Source organism: Kryptolebias marmoratus, linkage group LG14 (genome assembly GCF_001649575.2).
Source record: "Kryptolebias marmoratus isolate JLee-2015 linkage group LG14, ASM164957v2, whole genome shotgun sequence".
NCBI lineage: Eukaryota > Metazoa > Chordata > Actinopteri > Cyprinodontiformes > Rivulidae > Kryptolebias > Kryptolebias marmoratus.
The window spans coordinates 15,418,807-15,441,765 of record NC_051443.1 but is presented as its reverse complement, the minus strand read 5'-3'; the positions used below and the strand labels follow the sequence as shown (position 1 = coordinate 15,441,765).

The 22,959-nt window shown below is 36.8% G+C and overlaps 1 protein-coding gene across 2 annotated transcripts in view; it reads left to right on the top strand.

Annotated features, from left to right (window-relative positions):
- The window catches only part of pappaa (pregnancy-associated plasma protein A, pappalysin 1a), a 95,533-nt gene extending 73,824 nt beyond the window's left edge, over positions 1-21,709 (top strand). For both annotated transcript variants that reach the window (XM_025004026.2, XM_017407464.3), the window contains exons 20-22: positions 3,643-3,714; positions 4,591-4,689; positions 15,802-21,709. In XM_025004026.2, the coding sequence (XP_024859794.1) occupies positions 3,643-3,714; positions 4,591-4,689; positions 15,802-15,906 (276 nt within the window). In that variant the 3' untranslated portion in view covers positions 15,907-21,709. The remainder of the gene's footprint in view (positions 1-3,642; positions 3,715-4,590; positions 4,690-15,801) is intronic.
- The last annotated feature ends 1,250 nt before the right edge of the window (positions 21,710-22,959 follow it).

Here is a 22,959-nt window from a genome sequence, read left to right as displayed (position 1 = left end):
TTGAAAGTATCAGACAATATCTTCTCTGCTGAGTTCCACCTTTGGATATAACATCAGGCCCAACTTATCCGTGGTCTAGGTGCAAATTGAAAAACCAGGATTAGCTAATTGTTCTGCTCAGTGACCAGGGTAACTACCATTAGCAATGCAACTCATTAACAATGGGTTTCTCCACATTTGGTGTATTTAAACGCTGTAGCAACATGCTCACTGGTTTGAATGGTACTGTTTGTGACTGAATTACTGATATACAACCTGAGAAATAAAAGTTTATTTCAGAAGATGTAGCAAATTTTCATGGGAAAGTCAGCCATATTGGACTTAAAGGTCAGCGCTTGTCAGGAAGCTCTGACTTCTGAGCCAGAATGCCAACTTCAGCAGGTGTTCCAGTAGATTTTTTTTTACTTGACTCTAAGAAATTCTGGGTTCTGAGTGCAAATGGAATGGACCAGTTTAATGCCCCTTAAGCTATATCAAACAAACTTTGTAACTAGAGAAGAGTAGATGATAATCCACACCCAAGTAAAGGAACAAATTGTTTTTGTTTCAGATACTCACTGAGTCAAGGTTTTTTTTTTTAAAGATATATGTTGGGAAGGAGGGTTGGGTCACATGAACAAAAATGACCTATTTTTATAGATTTGTGTAACAGATATTATTTGCACTTAGTGGGAATATGAAACCTGATGCTGTACCATATGGAAGCAGTGGATAGCATCACAAAGGTAGTGTGTGAGTGCTTTAGTGTGTGTGTAATATTTTTAAATGTGGACCATGGTTCAGAGGTTAAAAAAGGTAAATATTTTGTAGGTTGAAACTACTTAAGTGTTTTCATCTTCTGCTTTAGCCCTTCAGCCTATGATGACATTGAGTATCCTCCTCAATTTGTACACATACAGATGCTCAAGCACAGACGTTTCAAATATAATCAACAAAACTGCAGTCCTAATATAATTGTTTTCACGTTCAGCTATGCACAAAAATATACCACTTGAAATATAACATTTTGTGATAGCTTCACAAATTCTTATGAGGCTGTCATTATTATAGTACACCTTGAGACTATTTCAATTTAATTGTAGTACCAGGAAAAAAGAGGGATGCTGGAAATAAAAACTTTAGTGTCAGGTGCCCATATGCTTGAAACTGAGCTATCAAAAAGCGATATCAGATACGTTACATGCCCTTTGGGAGAGGTAACCACACAAGATAACAGATCTAAAGATCTCAGAATAAATACGTATCAGACCTCATGAGTGTCAGCAAAATCCAAGCAGAGTTATTATGTCACAGAGATGGTTTACAGGCGGAGCAGATGGAGGAAAAGAAACTGCACTGCCCGACCCCTTCTGACTGGGATAATTTTGCTCTCACCAGGTTTTAATGCTTTGTGACATAGTGACTTTTTCTAGCACCGCCAAAAATATTCAATATTCCTAACCACCATGCATACATCACTTTGAGTCAATGCTGGACTGAAAAAATTCCCTTGGTAAATAGAATGCCAGATAACACATTAATCAAATGAAATTGGGACTGATCACTAGCAGGTCAGCTAAATTTACTTTACAGCATTTCCTTTCTAATGATTATTAGTTAATGAAATTAATCAGCATATCACTTGTAAGCACAAATAACGTAAACATTAAGGTGAACCATTTACTGCACTGAACCAGTAATTGTCTGAAAGGGACAATGTATGTGATATAAAAGTAGTTCACTCAGCAAAGAAGCAGTTGTGAATTTGTTCATCAAGTTTGTATCTGGCTTTCCATTTGTTGTAAGAATTATGACAAGGTCAATGCACAAGTTTAGAGCAAAGAACAAAAATGAAAGACTAGAACTTCTGCTGAGAAAGTCTGAGGTTAATGAGAAGAGCTGACATAAGTCAATTTTTGAAAATCATGGACCATTTTTTTTGTGTACATGGCTTGCAAAACTATATTCTAGGCTGTGAACATTATTTTGCTGCCCACCTTGGCCCACAACCTTCTCGGCCCGCTTTGTACTCACCTTGACCCCCACAAACCAGAGCAAAAAAACTAATACTTTATGTTATGGGTATAGTCATTTAAAACCTCTTGTGAAGAGCAACATATGATATATTAAGTATGTTCAATATATTGCCCATCTTCTTATTCCCAATTGCGATCCCTAGTTCTTCTTTGCTGAGTTGGAGGTTGGTATTGCTCATCTAACAAATGATGTTGATAAATTGCCTTTTAACTAGTTGTATTTTGGTTCTTCATCTGACCCACTTAGAATTCTCTCCTGCTTCTTTACCTCCACTTTCTCCTCCTCCTCTTTTACCCATCTCTCTGTCTCTGATGATTATGTGCCCCCAGCCTCCTCCTCCCCCCTTTATCAGCAAAATTACCCTGTCGGGCTGGCTGCAGAATTAGTCATTTTCTATATGACACGACCTCGTCTGTGGTGGCGCTGAGATAGAGATCTATTTTTATGTGGTATGAGTGCCCCGGGGACACTTTGGAGGGTGAGGATCCTATACGTAGTTAGGGGTGAGACCAGGCCACAATCATGGATTATAATGATTTACGGCCTTGCTGAGAGAGGAATAAAAAGGGATGCAGAGAGAAAAAAATTAGGAGGAAACGAAAAGAAGGAGTTTCTGGGTGACATCATCATAACAAAAAGTGAGAAAGAAAGGATAAAAGTGCAAGAGATGCAAAAATTGTCACCTTAAAAATAATAAAAAAAAAAATCCACTCATTTTCCTACCAACCATTGCATCATCTCTTGTTGGATACAAACATACTTGCCTGCATTTTATTTGGCAGAACTACTACTCTCACAGCTCTCTGTTCTCCTCGGATGCTAAGTTGTTCTTTCTCTCCACCTTCAAACCCTGATCCATATTTTTGCATTGATTTGCTGACAGGACTGAAATAAAAAATACCTTAGTCTGCAGCAATGAAAGAAAAGCATGTCAACTTTGTGAGTTTTTGGGACATGGTGGGTCTAAGAAATGGACCACCTGAGGTCAGTCAGTCCTTTGCTGTGGATGGCAGTTTTGAACATGGACACTACTTTATATGTGTAATGAAACACTTGTGCAGTAAATAAAACCCCTCTCTATCTGCTGGGTCGGACCGAGTCACACACACTGCATAAACAAGTTATACACACTTTATGGACACAAGCATACACTTTAGACTCATGCATACAGTGAGTTGCATTTTTGATATACATCAATACGTTTATTAAATTCTTAACTGGTTTTATTTGCTTTTCAGCAAAAAGCATAGAAGAAATTCACTTCTCACAGTTTCTGCAAAACTATTGGAGAACTTGATGCTCTTTACTGCTACCGACAGTATCTCTTAAATCTTTGTTCATCTTTGTCCAAGACCTAGTAGTATATTTAAAGAAAAAAATAACATTTCCACTAACTTCTATTATTTGCTCTCATGTAGAAAAAGTGTAAATCAAAGTGGTCATTACAAAGAAATACTCCATGAGTTGCATGAGAGTTCTTTTGATGTGTGCAGTTAAGCATATGTGGAATAAAATGTATGAAAAAATAAAAACGAGCAAAGTCCTGGCAAACTAGTTCAGACAGTAAAGAAGATAAGGTAATATTTCTTAAGTAACTGAACATACAAATTTTGTCTTATTTTACAGAGTATAATATGCACAATGGGACTGAAATGGTATCCAGCCCCAGAGTTACTCCATTGCATCAAAGGATGTGAGGTAAGTGCTAAGTGCTTGACCTGAGTTGGACATTCTTCTGTGTTTGTGGGACAATGGTATCATCAATCACACGGTGCACTAATATATTTAAATTATTTCACCTTTCTTGACCTGAGATACATCAAATGCAGAATATAAAGTTTTATGAGCTGTACTTGGCTAAATTACTGTAGACAGGAAATGAATTGGCAGATACAGCGCAAGTAAAACTCACAAACCACAGGTGAAGACTGATCTCTTGTCACAATATGCTTCAGCATGTCTTATCATAGTTCCAAGTAGGGTTGAGATGTTTACATACGAACATCTCAAATGAACTATAATGCACAGGTGATCATTAACCAAAGCAATTTAACAGGCATCTAATACAGATAAAATGACTGCTTCAGTATGAATGTCTTCAGTGAGACTAGATTTGGCTTATTAATTTACAAAATGTATAGTCCTTCAAATGCGATTGTGCCATCACACGTCATCAAAACTGATTCATTCATCTCCAACACATGGAAGAATGATGTCATCTTCTCAGTTAATGCCAACTGGATAACCTGATTGGTAACCCAAGCTCTGAGGGTGTGGCCAGCCCAATAAATCACCTTACAGGAGCATTTTGTGCTGTGAATAGTTTATGGTGTCCTCGATTTGATTTACGGGTCTGGCCGACTAAGGGCTTAAACAGTGACATTGAAGAATGAGGAAAATTTAATGTATCAGATTCATCAGCAAATTCATTCAGACTTCTAAAGACCCCGGAATACTTAAGAGAAAATCAGAAGGAAAAAAGCTTTAGGCCTTAATAAGTTATTGAGAACGTGGCTCGTTCTTAGGTACATGCTTTAGCTCAATCGCTCGTGTCTCTTTTTCTGTCCGATACAGCAATTTATGGGAGACAACTACTGTGATGCAGTCAATAACAGAGCATTCTGCAACTATGATGGAGGAGACTGCTGTCAATCCACTGTCAAGACCAAGAAGGTAAGTGACATGCCTATACCTTCAATTGTACCCAATTTTTAAAAAATGCAATAATGGTTGATAAAGACAGAGGGATATACAGTGTAAGATGGAATGCCACTTTTAGATGTTTTCTTTTTCTTTTTAGCTATGCCTCAAACATCTTTACTGTGCCGTGTGTATTCAGTAGATGTTTCATGCAGTCTTTTTATAAGTTTAACTTTGTTTTTTACCCACTGAAGGTAGCACATATTGTTTCAGGTTATTGTCATTATTATGTTATTGTCTCCTAAAAAGTGTCCCTCTTTTATATTCTTATGTCCCATTTTTAATGACAAATTTCAGAAAGTCAAGGAGAACCTCCAGAAATATGACTTTCCAGATTCTCACGCGTGGGAATTTGTAGTCTTTATGTTTTCTTTTATTGAAGTTTTCTCTTTTCTACATTTTTTAGTGTCTGTGTTAATACCATAAGTTTAACTTTGGGTAGTATTTTCACTTTGAATTGGTAACGGCTTTACTTAGCAACGCAGCAAACTGAACATCTATCTCTCATTGTAAAATTCTTGTGCCTGATTCTGGTCTAACTCGTCATAGTTTGTCATTCATTTTCTTTAGCAGTTTAGTAATGTGAAGAAAAAAGTATCCTCTCAATCTGTGAACAATCTGCTGTGGTTTAATTGGTCAGCATTAACATTTGTTTATGAAAAAGGAAAAATGATCTTCCTTGGAAGTTAATTTACTCAAAGAAATCCTCACATCCCAGCTGTTGGCATGCTGGGATGTGAGGATGTGATTGGAAGTGTTTATTCTAGCTTCTGTTCTGCAACATCTGCTTATCTGGCCCGACATGTTCCTGTGAAAGTCATTTTACTTGTGGCAAATCCATCTGTGTCTGGCGGAATAATATCAAAGTGTCTCAATAGCTATGCAAGTGCTTTTGTGGGGAGGCTTTTCATTTCACCCTTTGGAAATCAAATATCAAGGACATTGTGTGTATGTAGGGATATTGATTTACAGTATAACATTCTCACATTTGGCTTTGGTCCAGTTTTAACATGTTTTAATGCTGGTTTTAGGTGTTTAGCCATGTGACAAAAAAGTATCACTTTTTTTTTCTTCATGTTATCCAATGATTATATATCAAAAAGAAGTACCCTTTCTTCAGACATCTTGATTGCTTCTTCATAACTACAGAAAAGAAATCCTAACATTCAATAAGTTTCTACTACATTTTCCCAAATTTTTATTCACAGTGTTAGGCCTATATTATTCCTAACCAATGCAAATTAGCATAACTGTGTTTTACAAAAAAGCACCTATATTTTAAGGTAGTTTTCCTGTTTTAATTTCTTGTAAAAGAACATAAGGTGCAGAATATCTAAGATGCCATGATTATTAAAACCTGTCTGGCCTTTAAGAAACATCCTTCTGAAATCTTTGAAATAACTAAATATTACCTTTCTTATTATCAATTAATAAGAAATTACCTGAGAATCTGTTTTCTTGGCGCAATTGAGGAGGATGGACCACAAATGTTCTGTCACCTCTCAACATGGTTCTGAAACAAATCAAAGTCTTCTGCCCAGAGATCTCAGCCTAGGTACAGGTTTAAATGGTACGAGAAGGTCAGATAAGTAAAAAGACATAGAGCACAAAAGTCTTATAGTTCCTTAAAAATAAATAAATAAAAACTAACTAAATAAAGAAAAAATACTGAGAGCCCGTTCAATGAGGCTAAAAGAAGTGTTGTGCCTACTCTTTATTATTATGACAAGTCTGACAGTTGATTTTCTGTAAAAAAAAAAAAAAAAAAAAAAAAAGAAGAAAAACGACAACCTGGAGTCAGTTAATGAGTTTTTAGCCACCCTTGTTAAATACACAATGCCCATCTCATACAAAAAATAAATAAACTAAAAATAAAAAGAGAGAAGCGAGGGTCTTTATTTGCTTTGATATTTTATTCATAACTTCAGTGTCAAATACATGGTATCATGTTCCAAGATCAACGGCAACAAAAAGTCCCATAAGGGAAGTGACCTTACTCTTGAAGTTGTTTTGGTCCTGTTGATTGACACTATCTCATCTTTACATCTTCTCATCCCAATCTGGTGCAGTGGTTAGACAGAACTTGTATTACTTTTTTTGACAGACCCCCATTGGAAGAATAGACAGTATTGAAATATTGCAGGTAGGGTTGGGTGAGAGGGAATTTGGCCATGAGTTAGGTCAGGGGTTCAGAGTTTTTATGCTTTAGCCTACATCAAAGACAGGCATGGTCCAAACTTCTTTTGGTGGTATGTTAAGTAACAAATTTGTTATTTTCAAAAAGTAAAAAAAGATCTCCTTTCTTATGGTACTGCAAATAAATAACACACTATTCCTGGCACCTTTTTGTGCCATATATGAGGATTTTATGCTGTTTTGTATGTACAATTTCCAACCTGTGTTTATGTTGTTAAAAAATACGACACAGGACTGGAGGTCATCTTCTCACTTTATATGGTGAGTGATAACATTAAAACAACTCCAAGTAATGGCAAATAACATGTGTTGCCTTGTAATTAAAGGGTTATTTCTTCAGTTCTTCCCAGTTTGTAACACTGTGTGTAATAAATATCACACACAGTAAATTGACCATGTTATTTTTTTTCCCTATCTTGGCAACTTGTGTAAATTCTTCATGAAAACATTATCCCATTAGCATTATGTGAAAGTAACAATTGACTTGTGTTTTCCCACTTTTGGGTGCCCTGGAAATGATTAAAAAAGATAAAGCAAATTGCTCTGAAAAAAACAGTGTTGTTGTCAGCAGCAAGGGTCAAGGAAAGCTTACTGTGGGTGAGAAACAAAAAGGAAACACTAAAGAATTAGTCTGCTAAATAGAACTGATATGGGGACATGTGGAAAACCACGTTGTTTTTTTTTTGTTAACCCATTGTCTACTTGGTACTTTTTGCTTTTAAACATGCTGTTGTATTCCTTAACTAATATAAATAGATTTTATTTTCATAAACCCAAATTAAGAGGAATTATAGTTTTGTATGATTACTTTCTTATTGTCAGTTTTGCTATTTTATGTAAGTGGGCCATTTTCATGTATTTGTTTATTTCTCACGGGAAAAGCTTGTCCTCCTCAGCAAACTTGATGGAACAAATCACTCAAGCAAAAAACAAAACAAAAAACACAGGCTATTATTACACCAGATTTAGATTTTTGTCAAGATGAACACGTGCATGGCAAGCAAGAGAGTCATAAAACCTCTAACAACAAATTGAACAAAAACAACAAAAAAAAGACAATATATGACAAAGGAAATCTGAAACTCATTACCGACCAGTCCCCCTTTTCTGAGCTAATGAGTTATGCACTTGCTGGGTGACAAAGACAGGCAGTATTTCACTGTCAATGTTTTTGTTCAAACCACAAGGAAAGACTTTGTCCCAAATTGTTTAATTGTTCCCGAACACATATTTTGATGAAGCGGTCTTTTTCACAGCTGAGAATATTTGATGTCAACAACAAAACATTTCTGCACATAGTTATTTATGGTCATTATGCATATGATTTATACAAAGAAGTTTTTTTTTAAATATATCTAGAGGTGGAATAATAAAACTTGAATAACAGAGACCATCATCTTAGTTTACAGTATTTCTCTCGATTCCAGTTGTTCTTTCCAAAAGGAAGGGCAAGTAAATTCAAAATGAGAGCTTAAAATAAAATGACAGTCAAGTTCAATTTCATACCACAAAATTCTTTTGTTTATAAATTGGATTAAAGTGATTGATCTTGTTAAAATTACTCACGATTATGAATTCGATAAGAAAAACAAGGGTTTTCATCAGTGGTCCAACAAGCCAAAAGTGGCTGGCCTCTGGGTGACGACATGAATGTGTAGGTTGAATTCTAATTTGTTTCTAATTCCCTGAAAGGAAACAAAGAGAAAAGGTCATTGTGGCAATGCATGCTGGTTGTTTTTGGCGTAAAAGGTTTGTAAAAGAATGTTGCTTTTTTGGTTTTGGTACGATCAACTGATATGTTCACATAGGAGTAGGGTACCAGTTGTAGGTGTTTCCAGCTGTAGACACATGTGAGCATGAGGGCTCCTGACTGCTGCAACATAAATTCTCACTCAACAGAGCATGACTCCTTTTTGTCAGTTCTAGCATTTTGTTTTCAGTTGATTAAATAAAATACATCTTATATTTAATTAGAAATCATGAGACAGACTTTTCTTGTAAATATAGTATTAAATCTTAGCCACCAACTACTCTGTCAGTGGTATCATTAACCATTACAGACTGGTAATATCTCCATAACTGTGCTGGTAAAATTAATATGATCGAGCCATTTTTTTTCTTTTATTTTTTATACCTGCATCATTCTCTTTATAGTCATGGGGAGCTGATGTCTATCTTCAGCACTTGTTAGACAAGAGTTAGGGTGGACATCACAGTGTCACATAGAGACAGACAACCAGCTCTGTACACACTCAGACCTAGGGTCAAATTAACTGTAGAATTACTAATAAACCTAACATGTTTTTGGACCAGCTGCTTCACAAGTTAAAAGCACCACTTTTGCACTACAACATAGTCTCACTATGCTCTCTTTGTTACTCAGTATTTTTCCCACTAATTGCCACTGCTAGTCATTTACACTCTCTCTTCCTACCTCTCCCAGTCTCTCTTTCCAGCAATTAGCAAACACACACAATATCCATCGGTTGCTTTGCAGAAGTCTGGTGACTCAGTAGGAATCTTGGTCAATGTCATGTCCCCATTATGTTGTAACATAACAGAACAATGACCCCATCCACACGTCTTTGTTGTTCCTCTGCCAAAGCTACTTGTTACATCTTAATTTCTCTGTCAACACTGGTATTGAGGTCCGAGGAAGAAAGGAACACAGTGACGTTACACATCTGTTTAGACTCTAAAAACAAGAAAGATCAGTACCTGTCCCCTCCTAATAAATGTAACAATATTGTCAGGAATTTCCAGATTACTCTGGTACTTATTTACTTTAAAACAAACAATCCAAGATGTAGAAGCAGCGTGCAGAAAAATGATTAAACTCATGACTCAACAGGTTGTGAAAACAACCCAAGTATTAAACACTTAAAGTATAATCTCAACGGTGTCTCACTCAGTTCTTTGAGGTTTGCAGGCATTTGTTTGGCCAACACTGTTGCCTCACACCACAAGGGTCCTGGGTTCAAATCTCAGCTGGAGCCTTTCTGTGTCGAGTTTGCATGTTCTCCCTGAGCATATGTGGGTTTCCTTTGGGTACTTCAGTTTCATCCCACAGTACAAAAACATGTTCATTAATTGACAATTCTAAATTGGCCTTATAGATGTAGGTGACTGTGTGTATAACTGTGCATTTCTGTGTTGGCCCTGTGATAGACTGGCATCCTCTCCAGGGTGTTTCCCGCCTCTTGCCTGTTTACTGCTGAAGACATGCTTCATCACCTCGCTACCTCGAAGAAAATCAAACAGATACAGAAAATTGATGGAAAGATCTTGTGGTTTGTTCACAAGCAGTGTAGCAAACACAAGTCATATTGCAATTTGGAGGATGAGGTGGTCTATCTGACCCCCAAAATTGAGATTTTTCAGGGGCACACTTATAAGAAAGTGTCATGAGTGTTATCATAAGAAAAAAAACAAACCTCACAAGTGTATTTTTTTTTACAAAAAATATGTTACTGTTCAACAACCATTAAAAATAGGACCGTATACTGATGTTTGTAGCATCAGCACAACAGGTCTTGGGCAGTTTACCACTGCCCTCGCCCCCTACGTAGAAAACATAGAGGTTTCTCTGCTTTGACACACCTGATTTGAATGAATGAGTAAATAACAGGCATCTGCAGAAGTTGAAGACATGCTGATGAGCCAGGAAACAACTAAAACATGCAGGATGGTGGCCCTTGAGTACCAGGATTTGGCACCATGGGTCTAGGGGCAGTGAAATTTAAAATTTTCTCATCAAATCAGCTCTGTGACCACCTCCTTTGGAGGCTCCGACGTGTAACTGTGGCAGCTTGACTTCAAACTCCCATGCCGCATTGGTTGTGAATATGGCTTCTCAGGACCGACTTGAAAGTATATTGTGAATCAAACTTCGAGGTATAGTGAGGGTGCACTTTTGTAACCTAATGTTTCTGCATATTGCTTTAGTTTTTGTCATATAAACACGACTCAGTGTAATGTAACCTTTATTGTGCTGTTAGGTCAATACTACAGACGTAGTCTTTACCCACTTTTAGGAGCTGGTGAGAACCACATCATTTTTTATTGTCTTGGATAAAAGCTTTCTTAGAACTGAAAGTAGGGTGAGCTTTCCTTTAACTATGACTTTATATAATGGAATTCATAACATTTATTTTTACATTGCTTCCCAGCAAAGTAAAAGACCCTTATTTTAGCCTTTGTTTTGATAATGATTTGTGTATTAAGGAGTTTTGGATGACTTGTTGTGCATTGTTCCACTCCGTGGTCTTTGAAGGTGCAAGGAATGGCTGCACGTAAGGTCACCACAGGATCTCCCCTTAATAGTTGCAAGCTGTTCGCTAGATTTTGAGAGACAGGGGGGAGGAAAGGAAGCAAGGGTCTGCAGTATGCCTCTCTGTGGGGTTCCCTACGCAGGACCCTTTTTGCAGCCCCCAATATAGTTTGGAAATAATTTTTTCTTGGATCAACTTGGCCTCTCTAAGACATTTTTTTATGAATGTGCCTGTGTGTTTTTCTGTCTAAGTTAAGGTCTTGGGTAAGTGCTGAGATTACTCCCAGGCCTTTACCCCTGTTTGCAACTCAGACTTTGGCACAAATATACCCACTACGTGACTTGCGTGTGTCATGATGGATGTTTGTCTCTAAGCTGATGGTCTGTGATATCCACCGCTAACCACAAATCTCTGTGTTAGTAATTCACATAGAGAAACTGCTTTGCTTTTTTTCAACAGGGAAAGTCACACTATGGAAGAGTGTGTTCTTATACCAAGTGCTTCAAACTTTCAGCTTACTCTGTACTCTTTTGATGTCAGATTTTTCATTCCATTTCTTTTCTTCTATGTTGTACAATTCTATTAACATTTTTTAATATCAATCTTTTAAAAACACTTTTATTGTAAAATATGATAGTAATTGTTAAGGTTGAAATTCAGTTAAGTATTCACCCCCTTGGATGTTTTATGTCTTTATTGCTTTCATAAATAAGCCATGGTCAATATAAAGTGGCCTTCTTTACATAAAAGTAAATTAAAATAAAATAAAAAACTCTTTTTCAGGGTTAAAGTGAAATCAAATTTCTAGAGTATTACCAATAAAAAAAAAGAAATGTAATGTACAGTAAGTGATTGCAAAAGGTTTCACCACGTTTAAAATGACTGTCCTAATTCTACTTAGAGAAAAGATTATTGTAAAAGTACTTGTACTTTTCAGTCAGGGGATCGATGCAAAAGGATTTCCAAGGTTTTTAACATCCCCAGGAGTTCTGTTAAGTACGTCATCAAGAAATGAAATAAAAATTGGAACATGTTTAATTCTACCAAGAGAAGGATGTCCTCACAAACTGAGTGACCATGAAAGAAGGAAAATGGTGAGTGAGGCCATCAAGACACCTGTGAGCACTCTGAAGGAGTTCTAAGCTTCAGCAGGTGAGATGCGAGAAACTGAGCTACAACAACTGTTGCCCAGCTTCACCATTCTAAGCGTCATGGCAAACAGAGAGCCACTGCTGAATAGTCATGTTAAATCTCGACTAAAGTTTACCAAGTGAATCAAATGTTGTTTTATTTAACTTATTTAATATGAGTTTTCTTCAGCAGTGGCTTTTTCTTAGATTTGAAATTTACATGTTCCATATATCGTCCGTATCTTGATGAAGGAGTTAACAAAACTCCTGGGGATGTTTAGGGCCTTGGAAATGTTTTTGTATCCATCCCCTGACTTGTACTTTTCAATCATTTTTTCTGAGTTGAATCAAAACACTCTCTTTTAAAGGGGTTGGATATTCATGCAACCACTTATTTTACACTACATATTTTTTATTGTATTGACATTACTCTGTAGAAATTTGATTTCACTATGACATTGTAAAAGGTTTGAAAAAAGGTTCTGTAAAAAAAGGCCAATTTATATTGACCATGACTGATTTATGACAGCAATAAAAACATGACACATCCAAGGGAGTAAATACTTTTTATAGGCACTGTAAGTTGTGACTGATGGTGCTAAAATGCAGAGGTTACAGAAATTGTGTCAATAATATATATTTTAGGTGCTTAAAGTGGTGGGTGTGGACTTCATTTTGTGTTCTTTCATAATTTCCTTTTTTCTTGCTTTCTGTTCTATTTTCCTCTTAAAACATGTAGACAGAGATTAGATAAGAAAAAAAGGCTGTCATTATATGTTGCTTTTTGGAACTGTCTCTAATAGCTTCAGTTACGTGCTAATGAAGAGTGAGGTATGCATCTCAAAAATGGCCAGTTTCCTTCTTCCCCAGTCTTGAACCCCTTAAAACCCTTTCTTTCACCCTCTTTTGCATGGCATTACTACAGACTGCACACATAGAAATACACACAAAGGAACTTTATTATTTTTTACCTGTTCCTTAGATGCATGGATGAGTCACTGACAAGGTCTGTGTTCTTCAGAAGGTCTTTAATGTTGTCCTCACCTTGTGGGTGTCCTCATCCAGCCCTCCTTTAATATTGGAACTGAGGCCAGTCGGAGGGCCCCCAGGCCCACAAGGTTAGGTAGTCCCATTTCCCAGCCACCATGAGAGAATCCTAAGTCAGGGCCAGATGTGGCACCTGGCCCAACCACCTAGGAGGTCAAGGTCAAGGGAAACTGTCAAATCTGCCACCCACCATCATTTTCTACACAGAACGATAAGCACAAGTGGCCTTGGAGTGAAAGTCAAATGTGCAAGTGCCTTGGGAGGTATTGTGGGAAAGTGATTTCTAGACATGTAAAAAAAGAAAAATTTGATTATTTTGACTTTTAAATTTAAAAGAATTTTGCACTAAACCTAGTTTAAATGAGCATGACTCTCTGAAACATATTTCTCATAGGAACAGTCTTGGAGCTTTGTCAGCAGGTCATGTGAGTTGAATTGTTTTCAAAAAGGAAAAGCTAGAAACTTCATACACATCGGGACCCTAATTTAGATAAAAAGTTAAATCACATTTTTTAAATTTATAGTTGCCTCTATTCATAAGCTTTAAATCCCCATTATATTACGATTATATCCACTTTTATCCAGGAAGAAGAAGCGAGGCAAATCAAAAAGCCTACATTTTGAAGTGGATGGTGTGTGATATAGCAGACAGGGCTGGTATGGATGCTTCTTTGTAGGATGAGGGATTTTACATCATCTTTTTCCAATGTGTTCAGTAAATACCCACCTAATTTTCCAAAGTAATATTAGCTTATGATGCATTTTTGTCAGATTTTTTTTACCAAAGTAGTTTCAGAAATTGTAAAGGGTCTACTTTACATTCAGATTGCAGATCCATAACCCTCCTCTGGAACAAGTCATTCCACAGCAGAAAGGCAGTTTTCACTAATAGCATTGAACTAATAGCTGCCTTTGGCATAAATCATTCTGTCAAATCTATGTTGGCTGCATTGGCTTGTATTATTGTTATATTTGCAACATTTACTAGGATCCATTGTCTAACAAAGGCCACTTTAGTCTAATAAAATAAAGCAAGACTGACTTCAGGCTCCCAGCTCTTTACAATATTAGCCACCAAGACACAACATATAACTGTCCTTGGTATGCTGCATGCCTTACACGACTTGAACAACACGTGTTTCCTGTTTGGCCTGGAGAAGGGGGACACATTTTGTGTACCCAAACAGCTGAAGCCAACCCCTCGAGAGGTGAGCAAGCAGACAAGGCTGCAGCAGCTGGTGCTGATGACGCATTGCCAACATTATCCAGTTACGTCAAAGCCAGGGCCAACGACCACTGATCATCTTGTTCTGCTTTCACCGGCAGTATTTCATGCTGACACCAAACTATCAAAGAAAATGGGAATAAATGAAAATATAAACTGTTGCAATATTGTGATATTGTGACATGGAATGGGTTTTCTATGAGCTGCAAATCGAAAAAGAAAAAAAACTTCCCTGCTGTAGGTTCAAGGTAGATTAATAATTTTCAGAGAGAAGATATACATTTGTTTACACAATATGAAAGTACCATTTATTTAAAGCTAAAATTTTTGCTAGTTATTGTCTTACTGGCGTCTATTATTTTTAGAGGGTCATAGCTTTGATTTTCACTTCTTTTTGCTTTTTGAACAGTGTTGAAGCTTTACATTAGTCATAAGAGTCACAAAACGCAAATAAAACCATTTTGGTATGTTCTCTACTTGGGTAGAGTAAAGCAAATTACTTTAGTTGTATATTTTCTTTGCATTACACTTTCCTCTACTCCCTTCATAGTTCAACATATTCACCATTTTTATCTGATGGCTTTAATCACAAGTTTTTTTAAAGCTAAAATAAGGTTGTAAAGTAAAACAATATTTTACGTTTTATTTAAACAATTCAGTGATCTATACAAGTAAAGCTGAAGTGGTAGATTAGAAATAAGTAGACTGGCAAAACATTAATCATAAACTTTTTTCTTTATGGTCTAAAATATGTTCTTGATTATAGTTTTGATATGTGTATCTTTATTGCCAGCTGACATAAACGACAAGGGGTCATGTAGTTGCCTGTGTCTGTGTGTGCACTTGTGTTTGACTCTCTGTTATCAAAATATCTCATGAACCACATTTTTATAAAGTAATCATTTGATGTACATCTACAGCTGATTAACTTTTGGAGTCAGATGGCCATCCCAACTAATCAACCTTAGCAAACACAGAAATTTCTATAACTCGAACTCAGTCAATTTTACAGATATTGACCTAAAATTGGTGATAGAGTTATCCTCAGGTGCTAATAGATTACATGAGATTGTCTCAAATTTTGGTATGCACAGTAGTGGGTGATATTTAAACCACTCATGACTATTCAGCATGCATCAGTAATGATTACAAAAAAAAAACGTGTTCAAGTTAACAATGTTTTTTCTGAACATGAGCTTTCTTTTCTCCCATGCAGGTAATTCCCTTCCCCATGTCCTGTGACATACTAAGTGAGTGCTCCTGCCGAGATCCCAATGCCAAGGAGAACAGGTTGGCTGACCGTTTCTATTCCCGAGGGTGATCAACTTGAGCGGTGATCTCCGGTCAGGGCTCCAGGACCCTTTCTTCAACACAACACAGCCAGAGTGGCCCCTTCATCCTCCTCTCGGTCCACAATTTCCTGCACATGCTCCTTTAAAGGCATACCTCTTCATCTATACTGCAATCCCAGCCAGCTAAAATGCTTTCACCTCTCTACAGAAGAAAGATCTGAAAAAAAAAAAACAAAGGATGAGAATTATGAGACTCCACAGAAAACATGACTTCTCAGCTAAGAGGAAAGTAACCCCTGTGATACTATCAATAAAAAGACATGTATAGCATTAAAAAAATACATGAGACAGACATTTTTTGGAAGATAACACACAAAGATTAAACAAAACCAAGCATAGGTAGCATGCCATTTGTTGAGTTTTGTGCTGGCTTTAGTATTGTTTTTAGTTACCTCACTCTACAATCATAAGATTGAACCAAAGGTAAATCAAAACATGCAAGTATGGGATAGTGCCAATGCTGGCTTTGTGTTTCGCCGATATGAATGATATGAAGACAAATATACAAAGTAATCCTCAGACAGTCTGAATTTTAAGCACCTTCTCAAGGTGCAACCCCCAGCTTGTTTTTAGAGGGGCTACAAGATTATGTTTCTATCACTTCTGCATTCAATTTAAATAGTCAGGTATTCTTTATATCTGTATCATTTTTTGTAATATCTGTTTCCTCAATGGGATGTCAGAGGTTTTAGGGATTACATTTAGAATGGATGGGAATGAGACAGCCATATTGTTTCAAGCCACAGACTTGGCACAAAAAGCCAAACTTAAAAAGATAGTTCAGATATTTTAAAGTGGGTTTTGTGTAAAGGTTAGTAACAATTAGTGTCTTACCTGATGTAGATAGGTCTTTGAATAATCACAGTTTGGAGAGAAAAAAATGTTAAATTCTGACCAGATTACTGAACTTGTTAGGTTAGTGTGAGTGGGACTAAGACCAAAGTAAATAGCTGCCTTCTTTAAACAAGTCAAATCTAAAAACATCATGGTAGTTTAAGGAAACACTATCTTATACATCATTACATCATCATCAGTTTCACAGTACATGGTTATTCCGACAAAAATCTTAAGATATTTCTGCTGGACTTGCTTCACGCTGCACAAGAAATTCTGCTTACTGCTGCTATTTGTGCTTGCAAATAACCACAGCTTGTAAATAACTGTGTAATGCCAAACTGACAGTGCTGTAAAAGTTTGTAAAATAGCATTCACACAAACCACTATATATATTTTTTTTAGACTGGAGTTGTTTTGACATAGCAACAATCCACTTTTGGTCTTGGCCCCTCTCAGACTAGCTTGTTGATTCAATCAGAATTAAACTCAAATATTTCCAAACTAAGGTTGTTCATAGAGCTATATGCCACAGGTAAGATATTAATTATTCATGACCTTTCACAGAACTCCACTTGAAAAAAATCTGAACTATTGCTTTAAAAGCATAGACAAACTCACAAAAACAAAAAATAATTAAGACCAAGGACAATGCACAAGTAACAAAATTCTAAAAAATGTTTGGTCATTTTAGTGTGGCTTTTGCTTCTTTTCATCTTAATATTTTGTAGGCTGAGTCAGCTTTGTCTTCCTAGCTGCTTGCAGTTTTTCTGGACAGCATTCATTCACTCCTGCATGTTATTAAATGACCCTGTCATCTTACATTTACGAAAAGAAAAAAAAAAAAAAGTTGTTGAAAGCGCCACATAAGAAATGCACTAAACCTAAGAAAATCCAGAACCTCAAGTTCCATCCCATTCTCACCCAGCTTCCCCAAAGTAATATTATATACATTGATCACGACTTAAAGAATGTCATCCATAACCTCACTTGGGGCTCGGGGTACTTTTAGTTTCAGTTTGGACTCCTCTCTTACGGCACTTGATAAGAACTTTGTTACCTCAATTACTGCCTGAAACTGAAAAGAAAGCTGAAAATAAATGCATCCCAGTCCTGATCAGAATGTAGACAATGCTTGTCAAAGGCCTGTGGCTTTCTTGATCTCACAGTACTGCACACACCACGGTCACACAAGAATGAAAGGCTGGATATGTGCCTCCTAGACCCCCACCCCCAACCCCCTCGTCCACCTCTCAACCAGCATGCTTCCCTTCGGCACATCACGCTTCACTTTCTCCCCTCCTAAAACTCTGTTGCTCTGCAGGCAACAGGGTTTTACATGGAAATGACATTTGGATGTATATGTCAACACAGCATTTCCAGTCTGAGTATGTTCAAAGCCCCCCAACACCTCCTGCTGAGTCTAGTTTAAGTAATTTATTTAACTGTTCACTTCAGTATAAAGTGCACTTCGAATCACTTTTCAGTATTCCACATTTGAGCTTTTCATTGTCACAAATAATCTTTACATGGCTGCTATGAAAACTTTTGTTACTCTTCATTGCAGACACACACAAACACATTTTTCTCATGCACATCGATAATGAAGGCATATTGGTCCAAACTTTGCTGCTCCATACTCGCTGCAACCATAGTCACTGCAACGAGTAGCATACTTTACTTTTATTTAATTTAGCCCAGTGGCATGGCATTCATATTCCATCCATTCCATCGATTCTCCTCAAATGAGCTTGCATTGTACAAGAAACAATATGAAACAAATTTAATACCATTTTTATAGCCACCTTTAGTAAAGAGCTATGAGAATACTAGAACATGCAAATAAATACAGAAGGTGATATTTTCCTCTAAATATATAGAAAAAACACAATATCATGTAGTTAATGTTCCTTGAAGAAGAGTATTGACAAATGTTTATGATTTTTAAGATTTTTATTTTGCATTTATTTTTTGGAAACTGTCATATTTAATCAGTGTTTGTATTATTGACCTCAATTACTGCACTTTCTAGTTGTTATGTAAGAAGAAAAGATATATCTTTCAAAAATGCTTAGAAGCTGCTATTGTCAAAATGGTAATCTAAGGCAAACTGTATTATATTTGGTAATTTGACTCCCTGTGTTGCTATTAGCTGTTCTGTCATTTGTGTTTTACTTGGCTCTGATGCTCGATATTCAGAGGACATGAGGTTATGCTTTGCTGCAACTGAAACTGGCTTTGCATTTGATGTTTTTAATGAAGTAGGGTGTTAATGTCACAGCAAAACATATATGTCATCCACAGAAGTCCCATTTCTCAAATAAGTGGGTCCACAACAATGCATTTTAGACTTTCTTTGTCACATATTTCAAGTCTAGCTAGATTTCAGATGCATTTTTGTTGCCTTTGTGTTTGTGTAAAGTCTTATGTTTTAGCATGCAGAGGACAGAAAATGAAGAAATCCCCATCAAAAGGGACTTTTGAAAGACTTTTGTGAGATAAAACAATTTGTAAGGACATTCTGAAGGCTACACGATCTTCAAAGATAACATTTATAAACTTTATATGAAAATTATATAGCCCTGATAAAACTGACTTGTATTATGTTGATGTTACTGTATTATATGTAATGTTTGTAATCCAGATACTGCTGCTTCATATAGAACTCATACCAGAGAGGGAGATACGTACCTGTTGTCGCTACACTATATCAATGACATGCAGTACTGTGGTTCATCATCTGCCACTGAGGTCACTGAAAAGCCGTTCCAGCTGTTTAAAAATGAAACTTGTCATTAAGACCCCTTCCTTTATTCTATAGACTTATTAGCTGTTTCTTTCAGATACTATTCTAGAAATATCCTCAGCAAATATGTTATTAGTCAACATCTGAACACCAAAACAACTGATTGTAACTGCTACAAAAGGCCACAAAATGTGACTACATGTCAACTTTAAAAGGTTATATTCTTAGCATAAGAGAAAGTACCCAAAAGCCATAGATAATTACAGTACAAATCAAAAGTATACATTTGTGCATCAGATGAGGACACCACCTCTCTACTGTAGTCATCACAGGATCCCTTGCTGTACCTCATGCCTGTAATGTTTGCTGCTTCTATATTTTTGGTATTTTAGTGACATTTCTGAGTCTCATAACAATGGTGTAAATAGTGCAACTATTTATTGAGAGTGTTTTACTTTTTTAAGTTATATTTAATTACCAATTAAGTTATTTTTTTTTTACATTGTTCCTATAAGCCAACACACTATATGTCATGAGTCAAAACTGTCCTTTTGTCTCTGTCGTTACGGTCTCCTGCGATCATTGCTGTTAAGTTCTGACCAGACACATACAGTATAATTTTGGCCCACAAACACAAAAGATCATCTGTCATTTGTCATTATCTGTAAATGGAAAAAAAAAACGTTCACTGCATTTCAACATTACTGAGTGCAATTCTTTTTCATTTAGGAAGAATGTTTTGTTTGTTTGTTTCTTTTTTCATTAAAAAAATGCACATATTAGCCATACATATAAGGAGTTCTTCAAACAAAAACTAAATATATATTGGTCAAATTCATGTCATGTTATTCACATTACATTTTTATAGCAAGCGTGGCTCAAAGATTGTATGTACACAGTCAACTAAAGACCGGAGGAAAGGGCAAAGAGGCATAGAATGGGACCAATAAATAAGGAAAAACAAAGACTGAGAGTTAGAAGAGAGCCAATGGTGAGTGTTCCTGGATGGGCAAAAGTAGAAGGTGGGCAGCAGGAGAGGTATTTAAGGGTGGGCTGCTTTTCCTGGCCTGTCTTGCTGTTTGTCCAGGTGTGAAACTGTGTACACACAGACGCTGCCCCTGGGCAAAGAGCGGCCAGCCTGACTGGCAACACGCTGAGTCCAGTGAGTCAGAGTTTCTCTTAGAGATGGCAGCCATCCCTCGATGGGACTCCCAACACCCCTCCCTCCACCTTACCACCTCCACCTCCCTGCTACTCGACACACTGCTTCATCTGTCACTGTCAGGCATGCCTTTGCAGGGCAGCCAGGGTCAAGCTGGCCCTGTGAAAATGAGGGAGAATGTTTGCCCAGCTTACCGAGTCTTTTGAAGTTAGGCTAAAGGAACACAGCCTTTCTCACCTAGAGCCTATGCCTATCACATCATATCATGTCATACCATTTTTATTACAGGTTTTACATCTCGCCATGATTATGACCAGGATTTGTTCATTTATTTAGTATAACTCTGTTTTGTCTAAAATGGCATATGTTTGTATCTAACTCATAAAGCAATGCGAAGCATAAAAAAGACTGTATGTAGCCCTAATGTTTTGCTCAGAAGAAGAAAAAGAAAACTAGGTCACCCTGTTGTAAGAAACTTTCATTGTGTGTTGTAACACATGAAGTACCTCTCACAGACTTTTGGTTTTAGAATAGTCTTATTATGTTTGCTCCCTATTCCTTAAATAAATAAAAAGGTGAAGTGTATTTTTTTCTAAGTGAGAAGTACAAAAAAATGTATTTGCATATTATGTGGATATCTAGTTGTATTATTGCAATGTTTCGTACCCAACTGCTTAACAAATATATTTTAAGGTGTAAATATTAATATTATATCATGATTATTGTATTCACAAAAGATGTACTAACTGTTTGGGAGTAGCTCTTGGATTGATTTTTATCAAAACTAGAACACAAAGAAATGAACCGTAAATTGTTATCGTGTCAAGGTATCACCTGCAAGATGAAAAAAAAATACAACAAAAAAATTGTGATGCTTTACCACACCACTTGCTGTTAACATTTATTTGTTCATAATGGCCTAGTGTAAGCACTGTTGTCAGATGTCTTAACCATGGATTTATCTGTTGAGTCATATATTATTTATTTGATGTTGCAAAATAAAAAAAAATTAATAAAAAGTAATCAGAAAGGTCATCTCTGGGTCTTACAAGTCTTTTGGAATAGATCTTTACAATCAAAATTGTCTTATTTTTGCTAAAGGTCCTATCTCAATGGGCTGCAAGTATTAGGAGCCTAGTTGGCTACTTAAAATTGCATGAAAATAGTGAGAAAATATGCAAATCTTTTATTGCAGTCTCATTGAACTCTAAGTATTTGTAACCTCAAAACACAGCCAGTGTTTGGATATCACAGCCAATTTTTGTGTACAGCTTGAGAAACTGCATTCTTGGTTGAGCACAATATTTTGTCTACCTCTGTCCACAGACCCACCTAAGCTCATTTGGTATACACCTTGGCAGACACCCCCACCTTTATGGTTTAATCTGCTGGAGTACACTTTTGAAATAAAGACAGACAGATTTGAACCAATTTTTCAATAAAATTATTATTTATCATTAGCGTGGATTTTAGACCTGGACATTTGACTTAAATGCTTAATGTCAGAGACAAGTTCCTGTGGAGGTGTTATAATACAGCTCCAGCACTCTTGGAACAAGTTGGAGAAGCTCATGACGCAATTCAGATGAGTTCTAGTCGTGTCAACTAGACATTGTGGGGATTGACAAACTACAGGAGAAGGCAGTAGTGAAAGATGTATGAATCCCAAGTGATTGTAACATCAAGAAAAAGAGACATGAGAAGCTGAAGAATTTCTGTCTCTCACTCATTACGCAACTAAGGTTGCCTGGAGGTTGGTGGCATCAGGATTCAAACCCTGTACCCCTGACCTCCCTGCACTAAGGATGTGTGACATAACCACTACTCCAACCTCCCAGGAATGATGAACTGCTAAATGACTGCCTCAGACAGCAAAACCCCAATGTAGAAAAGAAGGAACAAGAGGAACCATCATGTAAAGATAAGCCTATGTGTGACATTTACCACCTGCAAACTGAGGAAGTTGCTGATTTTCTAACAAATCCTACCAGTGGCAAGAGATGGATGAACTGAAGGACAGCACAGATGCACAAATTATGGCAGCACAAGAGCAATAGAGAATGGGGACTACCACACCAGACAGGGGAATCTATGCACAGCCTGCATCTTGGGTCCTGAGACAGTACAGCACATAACAGCAGGATCTAAAATGCAGGCTGGCAAAGCGTACTTGGAATGCTATAACCAAATGGCTGGAAAAGTGTATGGGAATATTCATATCAAATATGGACAGATCTCCAGGAGTTAAAGTGAGAAACTTGACAAAGGGTAGTTTAGAAT